General features: G+C 38.5%; 1 protein-coding gene across 1 annotated transcript in view; it reads left to right on the forward strand.

Annotated features, from left to right (window-relative positions):
* KIAA1033 (KIAA1033 ortholog) overlaps positions 1 to 7617 on the forward strand; it is a 36260-nt gene extending 28643 nt beyond the window's left edge. Inside the window, exons 25-33 of the mRNA XM_010136965.1 lie at positions 869 to 1003; positions 1737 to 1845; positions 2527 to 2593; positions 3332 to 3418; positions 3926 to 4073; positions 5231 to 5327; positions 5810 to 6006; positions 7027 to 7126; positions 7550 to 7617. Of these exons, the coding sequence (XP_010135267.1) occupies positions 869 to 1003; positions 1737 to 1845; positions 2527 to 2593; positions 3332 to 3418; positions 3926 to 4073; positions 5231 to 5327; positions 5810 to 6006; positions 7027 to 7126; positions 7550 to 7617 (1008 nt within the window). The remainder of the gene's footprint in view (positions 1 to 868; positions 1004 to 1736; positions 1846 to 2526; positions 2594 to 3331; positions 3419 to 3925; positions 4074 to 5230; positions 5328 to 5809; positions 6007 to 7026; positions 7127 to 7549) is intronic.
* The last annotated feature ends 3560 nt before the right edge of the window (positions 7618 to 11177 follow it).

An 11177-nucleotide genomic window follows, 5' to 3' on the forward strand; every position in this document is an offset into this window, starting at 1 on the left:
AGCAGGAATTTATTGTTGTGGTTCTCAAGCTTGGCTACAGTGCCAAAGGTATTTTCAGGTTGGTGCTTTCCAGGCTGCTGCTCAGCTTCCTTCTACCTCTTTGCTGTTTTCTTTTTCTCAATATTCTGGTCCTATCACAAAAAACTCAAACCATCAAAACTTGCTGAATTATCGAACCTGCTTTCAAATTGTACTTCAAAAGTGGAAAGGAATAGAAAAATTAGGTTTTCATGATTTCTTGCACTATTGGAAATAACTTCCTTTGCACTGTTCTTCTGAGAGTGGAGACTTCAGTTACTCAAAAATACTTTTACTTGCATTGTTTCCTAGTGATTTTTTTTCCTAGATTTTTTAATTTCTGATTGTGAGTAAAGTTATTTATGCAGACATGAGAAGAAATTGAAATGTGTAGGGTGGAATCGTACTTTTTTCTTACAGGAAAGTGATTTAGAAAACTTTGAGGAAATGGAAAGGTGTGTCAGGAGGTTGTGTGGATTCTTTAACTTTGCTGAGGAAGTTGAACTTGCCCGTCCTTTTCAACTTGAAATGTTTGTATTGTTTCAAAAGGACAGCTACAGGATGTTCCAGATATAAAAACTAGTCTATGTGTGGAGCAGGTCAGCAAACTGAAATAGCTAATTTGTCCCTTGATCCTTCTGCCCTTTCTGGAAGAGACTAGGTTTTCCAGGAGAAGGGTTTTATTTTTTTAAACAAGTGAAATTAAAAAGATAAGGTAAGAATAACAAAATGAAATAAACTGAGTAGGAGTTTCCATATAAATACAAGTTACTTGGGAGTCTACTGAAAATGGGTTGCTAGATACACTTGTTAGTTTGACTGTCTTGATTTGGCTATTTTTTTCTTCTAGGTGAACTTCACTTACCAGTTTTTGAGGAAAAAGTTTTATATTTTTAGCCAGTTCATGTATGATGAACATATCAAATCCAGGCTTATCAAAGACATCAGATTCTTCAGAGAAGTCAAGGATCAAAATGATCATAAGGTATAGTAATTTTTGAAGGATTGAGAGTAACGTGGCTAGAAAGTGCTACTTCCACATGACTGAGGGTGCACCAAACCATAAATTCTTGTTATTTAAATGCATGTCTCCAGACAAAGTGACAGCTTTTGTCCTAGCAGAATGCATTGTTACAAATGTCTGTGTTCAGGATAGCTTTGTTTCGTTCTGGCTGCTCTGTAAATACGAGGTTGGCTAAAATCATTCCCTCGGTGACCTGAAAACTATGAATTGATGAAGTCAGTCTATTGGATGTTCTAAACTTCTGGTCTAAATCATGCTCAACAGTTGTTGCTTTTGATTAATAAAATTATTCAAATTGAATCCAAAATGATGTGAACATGTAGCACTTACTTCAGAATGTCAAGAGTTGGGGACTAGGATCTGGTTTTCTTTGGTGGAAAATTTATTTCTCAAAAATGTGAGACACAATGTATTTAGTAAATTAACTGCCAGCTTCTTTGTGTATCAAGTTCTTATTTCCTTTAGGAATGCTTTCTTGTTCATGGTAACACTTCTATTTCACTCATCAGCCTGAGGAAGTGACTTAGTCCAGTTACTTACGTGAACTTATCTGGACAGGCAGGTGTATAATTTATAAAAAAAAAAGTAGCTGTAGACGTGAGGTAGGAGTACATTGCAAACAGAAGTGTATTGACATGATTTTTTTAAGGATAGGTAATTATTCTTACAAATTATTGTTAAAATATTTTTCTAGTATCCCTTTGAAAGAGCGGATAAATTCAACCGTGGCATCAGAAAACTTGGAATAACCCCGGATGGCCAGAGCTATCTTGACCAGTTCAGACAACTCATAAGTCAAATTGGTAAGACAATGTTATTAAATGGAAGAGACCTTCATCATCTAGTAACTGAACTTTTAGCTCAGGCTAAAACTAGATTTAATTCGTGTCAGATGGAAAGTACTTGTGCCCCATGTGAAATACTCTCATCTAAATAACGGCCCTTGCATATCTTAATCTAAAATATAGCAACAGCTTGCGTAAATGCCTGTTCTATTTTCTTTATGTTACAGAACTGACCTTTTTCCAGATGGAGTGTATATTTCATTAGAAAAGTACTCTTAAGGTCATGTATTCCCGAAAATGGCCATATGTCCAGATGAAGTAACTTTGAGTGATGCATAGTGTTACAGTGGTGTTTTCAGCCATTGATGCTGTAGATGTGCAGGACTGACCTGAACTTGCAAGCATTTAATGTGACCACTGGAAAGAGTTTGTACTGTTTGGTCCTTTCGCTATCACAAAAGCGAACACACCAATGCGAGGTGATGCATTTGTGCGTTTTTTCTCTACATAGACTGCTGATACCAGGGTTCGAGTTTTCTAACTTGGCTTTCAGAACAGTTTCTTTGCCAGATCTATATGGCAACTTTACATTTCAGAGCTTATAGGAGTTGGGAAGTGCGAGTGCGTGAATTTAAGTGATTATAAATTAGGTACTTAAGTAATTATAAATCACTTCCTTGTTTGTTCTTGTTTTTAAAGGCAACGCTATGGGTTATGTACGAATGATAAGATCTGGTGGACTTCACTGCTGTAGTAGTGCAATTAGGTACTTCCACAAATATTTCATTTCTTCTGTTTGTTCCTTCTCCTTCCGTTGCTCTCTGTTCGTGCTGATATTCCCTAGTTTCTTACCCATCCCCTGTAACTTCTGAAAAGGTGTAGTTTTATGCCTTCATTGAGATGAAATTATCAAACACAGTGCTGGTATTCAGAACTGTACAGTCATTGCCTTAAACCACTTAAAATCAAACAAATTCTATGGAAAAACAGTGTGAAGGAGTTAATAGAATATACATGTTAGTCATTAGTCCTTAAGTCAGTAATTGCAGATGTTAATCACTTGGTGCATTAAGGAAAAATAATACAAGCCTTGAGGAACTTAGAAAAGGCATTTCTTTGATACTTCTTTCTGGATAGATAATGATCTGTTTTTACATAAGGTCATTAAACCATAGTGACTTTTACATACAAAGAAATAGTGGGGTTTCTTGCATGTAACAGTCAGTTATAGTTATAATAGGTATAGTTACCAAGTTAGTTAGCAGTTATCAAGGGCAGCAAGTGCTAGAGAGAGGAGATGGTAGCCTGGTAAAAGCAGAAATACAAATAATGTTGTGTGTGTTTGGAAGTGAATTTAATAGTGCCTGGGTGAGAATGGTATGGCAGATATGAAATAACTTCAAGTAGTTTGAGACTGGAAGACTAAATTAACTAATAAATTATAGTAGATAATTCAATGAACATAGACAGTTGAGCATAATCCTAACAAACAGTAAGTTTACAGGTTTGTTCCTGATCTTGAAGATATCGTTAACTTCGAAGAACTTGTGAAAGAAGAAGGACTCTCGGAAGAAACACAAAAAGCAGCAAGGTACCTGACATCAGGCTTCTGAGGTCTGGGTCAGGGATGGGATGAGAGGCTTGTAATATGAAAGTTATAAATATAGCAATTGGTTGCACTTGTGTGCACGTGTTTAAAGTTCAACTGACTTCATGCAAAACTGCTTTTCAGAGAAGATAAAAGCAGTTGTTTTGAAAATGTGAAGTAGCATTTGTACTGATAGACTGTTAGAACTTTGTTTCTTCGTAACATCCTTATGGTATAAAGGCTAACAGGCTTTCCTCACCATGTATCTGACATCTACTTTCAGAGTGTTAGGGGCTTTAGGGTAAAAGATGCAAGTAGTCTATGGATGGACCTTTTTGAGAAAATGAAGAAACGTGATTCAAGGTGGCTGTAGAGGTAGACTGTACTCTTGGACACTCTGGTCTGAATACTGCATTGTGGGTGTAGCCAGAGGGGGAAGAGGGGGTTGTTAGAGGATAAGCAAAGAAACTTCTTCCAGAAACCAGATTGCATGTTGCTTATCCTTTGCAGGCAGTTGGACTCGGTCCTCAGCGACCTCACGCGTAACTTTGCAGAAGGAACGGAGTACTTCAAAATGCTCGTGGATGTATTTGCTCCTGAATTCCGCAGTCCAAAGAACATGCATTTGCGGAACTTCTACATCATTGTTCCCCCCCTGGTTAGTTTTTGCATTGTGTGTATTGGTGCTTATTTAAACACCTGTGGGATCAGGCTTGTGTGTAAATATTTTGTATTGGGCTGTTGACTAGCAAATTCTAATTTTTCCACTGATTATGAGTGGGAGTATTTTGAGTGTGCCTTTGCTGATAGTCATCCAAAGCGATGTTTTTCTTTATGTACATCAGTTCTTGTAGTAGCACTCAAAAGGTCAAGTTGGGGCCCTCTTTATTGTGATTGAAACTGCTTTTGCTAATGACTTTTCTTTTGAAAGAGTCTGTCAGAATTGAGGCGATGCACAAGTGAGTGCAGCATTCTGAGCATTTGTAAGCAGTTCAGTTTGAAAGACTAAATGATCTAAATGGATTAATGTATAACATCCCATTTCGGAAACTTATTTTGGAATGTCCATGAGCCGTAAAGTTAAGACTGTTAGGGGCCAGGTACGTCATGTTGATAGAAGTGAGGGAAAGTAAAGGCTCGTGACAAATACTTTTGTTCCTTTTCCTTCCCATTTGTGGAGTGTTGTTTTTTTTCATACATACAGTTCCTGGAATATACCATCCAGTTTAGTTTTAAAAAGGCATTTCAGTGCCGTTAAGTTTGAAACTGCCATAGGTATTCGAGAAGTAGTTAATGTACACACATCTCTGTGTCTCAAGAGTGGTTATGGCGTATGAACACATACCCATCGCTCGATACTACTACCTGGATCTGCTCAACATAATCGTAAATCTAAGACTATTGAAATATTTTTACTTTTTTCTAAATAGTAAAATAACATACTGTAGCTTTAAAACATTCATATCTTTTAAGATTTCGAGGAACCTGGGCTATTTTAATTATCCGTTATTGCTTACAGGTTTAGCTGTAGTAATCACCAGGAGGATGCAAAGTAATAGTCTGATAAGAACAGCGAAGATGAAGATATACCTTTGTTTTTTTACTTATGCATATGTAAATATCTTCCACAACGTAACTTGCTTTCAAAAAAATTTAGACAAAGGACAAGTTTTCATACAAAAATACCTAATGATGGGAAATGCAATTAGTATAGTTTTGGGTGTGGAGTTCTGTTCATAGGTAGCAGTATGTACGTGAATACCTTTTATAATTCGTGAGTCTCTTGATGATTCAAACAGCTTTTCACTCTTTCAGACCCTCAATTTTGTAGAGCATTCAATCAGTTGCAAGGAGAAACTGAATAAGAAGAACAAAAGTGGAGCTGCTTTCACTGATGACGGGTTTGCCATGGGTAAGTTTCAGCACACTGACTAGCTTTGGGTAAGCCAGTGTAATGGATATATGCAAGAAAAGTTTTGTTTATATTTTGTATGTTCCCACAATTAAAAATTCCGTACCTTAAATTTGGGTTGTCCTGGCTTCAGCACAGTGGATTTGAGAACTATTGTGTTCAGAATCTCCTAAGCATGGAATAGCTAGGTGTGGGAGCAGACAGTTTTGTTGCATGTTGGTGCTCCTCAATTTCTCTCAAAGCTTGTGATCTCAGCAGATGAGAAAGTATGAAAGTCTTTGGATAAGCTGTAAGATTTTCAAAAACAGAAGTTTGTTCTTCATTATGTGTTTTTTCTGTTAGATTTAACTGTAAATGAATTGCAATTTAAATTTTATTTGTGTGGGAATTATCAACTTAGCCTGATCTGTTAAAGACATTTACAGACTGTTTTATTATAAATTACATGTTGACTTTGGTATGTGGTTTGTTAATGATTATAGGTGTCGCTTACATTCTGAAGCTTTTGGATCAATACCAGGAGTTCGATTCTCTACACTGGTTCCAGTCTGTTAGAGAGAAGTATGTGAAGGAAATAAGAGCAGTAGCTAAGCAACAGAATGTGCAGTCCACTAATCAAGATGAAAAACTGCTACAAACTATGAACCTTACCCACAAGCGACTGGAAGTTTGTTTACAGGTACAGCATGGGTCTGGTTACCTGTTCAGTACTGAGTTCTGCATTTACCCATCACAATTCAGGTATCTGTTTGCTGATGGAGCTTATCAAGAGCAGAAAATACAGAGCATTGTCTACAGCAACAATGCAAAAAGAATATAGAGACTTGAGGTGTAGAATTCAGAGGGGATGTCAGAAGTGTTTGTGATACTTGAGTGAGTCAGGAACTTCACCTGGTTGATTGGAAATCTTTGTCCCAGGGAGTCTGAAATCTAATGCAACTAAAACCTAAATGCTGAAGTAGGAGAGGATAACTTTGTGGTTAAATTTCCTACAACAAATTTGATATGATGCTGTGAATCCTCAGAGCTGCTTCTGAGTTGCGGAGTTGAATGATGCACTAGCTGTCAAACAGAGGAAGGGTGCATTTGAACTGTGAAGGACAGCAGTTCAGGTTCCCGTGGTGGTGTAAACGTGCACTTTCTTGCTAGTGCACTTTTCCTCCTGTCCCCGCCTTTTGAGTAGGGGAGGCTGTGGGACAGATCTGTTGCCGGCTATTTATAAACAGCCCACAATTCTGTAAAAACGTGTCTGTAAAGCCCTGTACATCCTCATGACTCCCAGGAGCATGCACTGTGTTTTGGTCCTCTGCTGTTAACAAAAAGTGTGTCTCTGAACCTTGTTCAGAAACCGATGAAGCCTGTGGCCATTTGGATTATTGGCTTACATGATTTTCCATGGGACAGTTGCTCCAAATTTTTACTGCTGCTACAAACCTTGTTTTCAGCCTCAGTGGATTCGTGACAGATTTATTGCACTGATGTTGCTTCGCTTAAAAATTACCCTTTGAAGTTTTTGGCTGGCGTTTGCTTTGTAAAATGCATGTGGAGAAGGCATGAATGGAGGAAGGTTTTTCAAAGGCATTTAAGTGATTTGGATACTGGAATCTAGATGCCTTAGATGTCTCTGAAAAATCCCATTTATATCTGTCTACAGACTCATTCTTGTGATACGCTGACACTTCTGTATCTTTTCCCTTAGGAATTTGAACTCCTTTATTTCTCATTAAGTAGTGCAAGAATTTTTTTCAGAGCAGATAAAACTGCAGCAGAAGAAAACCAGGAAAAGAAAGAAAAAGAAGGTGGGTGAATGCCTTATGCAGAACATTTTGGCTCGTGAGAGAGTGTGTCTTGATAGGGAAAGTGCTTTTTTTCTTGTAACTGCTGTCTTGCTAGTGGGTTGATCCAGATTTCCAGAAAATTTTTTGGGATCATGGGTGATTGAGGAGTCAAGAACAGCTCCCAGAGCCCTTCTTTGGAATGGCTGAATTTCAGTCTGGGCTTTGGGGTGGAGGTGGGTGTGTTTCTTCTGCATATTGAAGAAACCTTTCACCCCAAATAGAGTGCTTCATAGGGCCAGGACCCTTCGTGCTGCAAGGTCAGTTTGTGTGTGCTGACCAGTGTGTAGTTTAGACATCAGTGTAATATTTATACCAAGACTTTATTTTTACTGCCTTGAATAAAGAGGTAAACGTGATCCGTGACCTTATTTTTTATTTTTGTAGAAGAATCTGTTAAAGCAAGCAACGGAGATATTTCCAGCTCTACACCTGCAGATCCTGTTGTGAAATGATAAGGCTGGTATGGGTGATGATTACTTGCTCAGCTCATGTTCTTGTCGTTATCAGTAACACTCCAAGGGTAAAAGCTCTGTATTTGATTTACTTGCTTTGTTAAACCCAAGAGAAAATGTACAGGAGTGCACTAGAATCCAGTGAGACTAGGGCTGTATTTGTCTGTATTTCCTGTAGAAACTCCTGTTTTTCAGGAGTTTACATTATTTACAGCACTTTCTTTAGATTGGAAATAATTATAAATTGTTGACGCTGGAGGTAGTTAAAGTACAGATGTGCAATTAAAATCATACTAATTTTTTAGATGCATTCTTGCATCTCTAACGTAGCAGTTGAAGGCTCATAGGGCACTGGTCTAAGCTTTGAACTGGTACAGCTGTTCAACCAGAAAATCAAAGATCTCGTGTGTATCTGAATTATTTTTTGGACGACAGATATGTTTTTATGTAGTCCTGTTGTGTTTAATGCAGCCACAGATTTCACAACATACACTGTTACACGTACAGTGCATGTATTTGAAAGCTACTACACAAAATGGAAAACGTTATTAATGTTCTATTCCACAAACCCTTATCATTACGATATAGTATTTGTGCTGTGGGAACTGCCAGACATTTATCTTCCCCTGCTGTCTTTTCCCCCCCATACCAGAAAATGGGAAAACCAGAAAAGTTAACATAATAAATTACTTCTCATTTCATACCGAAGGTCTGATTTACATCCACAGAAGAAATCCAGAGCCAAGAGAGAACCACAATCAGCTCTTCCTTTTATGACCAGACACTGTGTGATGGGTGTCTGTAACTATGAAGTGATCTTACAGCTCACGAATATGTTGTGCCTAATTGCAAGTTTCAGCCTCAGTTCTGTATTTCCTAGCCTTTGTAGGTCTGTTGTACCGTCTGTGTTGTCATACAGTCTTATATGCCTGATTATTAACAGTAATTGCACTGCAGGCTTCAGAAGCTGCTGAACACTGTGAGAACTCTGTATAACATCTGTTAATGCCTGCAAGTAGAGGTTCTAGATTGTGCAAGAGTTACTCAGATTCCTAATTCCAGTAGTTAGACTTAGTTTAAAAGTAAACATGACTTTTGTTGAGGGATATAGTTGTGTTTTAATCTCCCAGAACATAAAACACATCAAGGTCTTACTAACTAGAATAAACTACTTGAGCCAGTGCAACATAGAATTACTTTTGGGGGGTTTTTTGGCACTCTGTTTTTAGACCGTATTTGCCAGCTTCTTTCATCCCTTTGAATTATAAAAAAAGGTGATGTTTTAATGGTTCAAACTGTCGCACCCACCCTTGGATCACTGGTTAAGACCATTCCTGCCATACCTCTGGTTCACCCTTTCCTGCCAGTCACTTCAACATTTGGAATGCTAGGACAATTTTTTTGTTGCAACTGGAAAGACCAGACTGATTTGCAAGTGCTTTTGTTGGTTCTGAAAAGACAATTCAGAAGCTTTGTGGACTGTTGAGATCAGCTGGGCTCATGAAAGTTTTCATTCTTGATTCATTGTAACTGCAGAGGCTGCCTTAAAGAATGCTGCATTACTTGATTTATGTTTTTGCTTTTTTAGTTTTGATACAGGTTTGGGGGTTTTTGTAATTTGTGTACGCTTTCTTTTTTGACCAAATTGTGTGTGCACTGAAGACTCGGTAGCACTGCTGAGGTCAGCATTCTTGCTGCTGCTGCTCATCTCCGTACTGCTGCGATGGCGGTGCACGTATTTCCATATTCCTATCTCATCTGAAGTCATGTAAGTTTTTGGCTTGGAGTGGCAAAGCAGTACATTTCCTTCTTCCAAAGCAATGGCAGAATCACGTGTAGGTGGAGTCCAGGATGGACTCGTGAGGTAGCTATGTACAGTAAGACATTATCTGGGCTCTAAGAAAACCTTGTATTTTCCCTTCTCCTAATTTTTTGGAAAGACACTGTCTTGGATAGGTAGAACTTTGCAGTTGAACATAAATTGAACTGTGTGTTTTCTTAATGTATGGTGGTTAACATATTCATGTGGTTCTGGTGATGGAAATGCTACAGGAAAGATAAAAGCCTATTTTTATAGAACCCTGTTTAATCTAGGAGACCTGAATGTATACTATATGTGGCAAAAATATATACATACACAGAGATATGTACAGTGATAACAGAGCTATTCTTGCTAATACAGGATCGTAGTTTATATTTCCCCCCCTTTCTTTTTGTCATGTAGCAACATATACGTGCAGAAAGCTTTTCTCATCTGAAACACAAGGTGGGTCCTGGATTTGGATGTCATACACCCCTCTGTGTCAGTGAGAGTTGCATTAAATCCTTTTTTTCCCCTCCACAAGGATCTGAAAAGGTTGCGAAATTCTTGCTGTGGTGCTACTAGTACTTTCATTGGTTTTGCCCTCTTGTTCCGATTATAGGAACAGAATGGACCCAAACTTGGTTGTCTGGAGATGAGATGATGGAGGTAAAAAAAAGTGTCCCCTAAACTAAACCAACCATGTTCATTCAAAATTCACAGAGGAGATAAAGTGAGGGTGATGAGTTTGCTGCAGGGACATAAAACAAATCTAGGATTATTTCCTTCGAGACAGGGGCAGAACAGGTACAAGGCCAGCCTCTCTCCCTGAAGGCAGCTGCCACCTCTGCCCTCATGTGTTTAGTCTTCTGACAAGGTGGCTGTTCTATGTAGAAGCTGTAGCAGCTGCTCTTCCAGAGCCCTTGAAACCTGCCTCTGCTAGGGTGCTCTGTCCCCTCTTGTGCCAGGGGGCTGTCTTGCCTTTCCTCCTTGCAGCACTGTGGTTTGGGGGAGCAGGGCACAGCTGACACCTGTTTCAAAGGTGTTTGCATTGACTGGTGACAAGTGATAGCCCCAGCAGCACCCAACTGGTCTGTGCTTCATGGGGAAGCAAACAGCTGGTACTGAATGGGAGATAGGGAAGGTGCTAATGTGGCCTGTAATCAGAAGTTCATGTGAGTTTTCATCTGATGTCCAACAGCTGTTTTCAGCTTCTCAGGTACAGAGGACCAAATGTAATGCTTAATGTTTCCTTAATTCATTGTACAAAAAGGTTTTGTTACCTCAGTCTCTTTGGTTGTGAGTAGAGGACACTATGTACATAAAATGGTGTTAATAAATGCAATTTTGAGTACCTCACTCTTAGTGTCTTCAGTAACATTAGTTTAGCAGGTTTGTTTAATAAGACACATTCAACTTTTATTTATTAAGAAGTTTTTGTGTCAGTTACTATGTTTTCTTCCATAGTATGTTTAAACATTCAACAGCTGTTAAATTTAATTTATTCCATGTCAAACACTTGCAAACTGGGATCTTTCAGAAGCTGCAGCAGATTCTGCTCACAGAAATGAGATAAAATTTGAGGAATTCCACTCATTTGTTCCAGCTACTCTTGTATCTTGATTAATACAAACTGTCTTATTATACACACACTCCCCTCCCCCCAAATAACTACTGTTTATTTTTGTTTTTGCAGAGTACAGTTTCTCATGTTTTCAGGTTAAACAGGGCCTGGGGGGGGGGGGAACTAATCTAGAAG

Source organism: Buceros rhinoceros, unplaced genomic scaffold (assembly GCF_000710305.1).
Source record: "Buceros rhinoceros silvestris isolate BGI_N320 unplaced genomic scaffold, ASM71030v1 scaffold10570, whole genome shotgun sequence".
Classification (NCBI taxonomy): Eukaryota; Metazoa; Chordata; class Aves; order Bucerotiformes; family Bucerotidae; genus Buceros; species Buceros rhinoceros.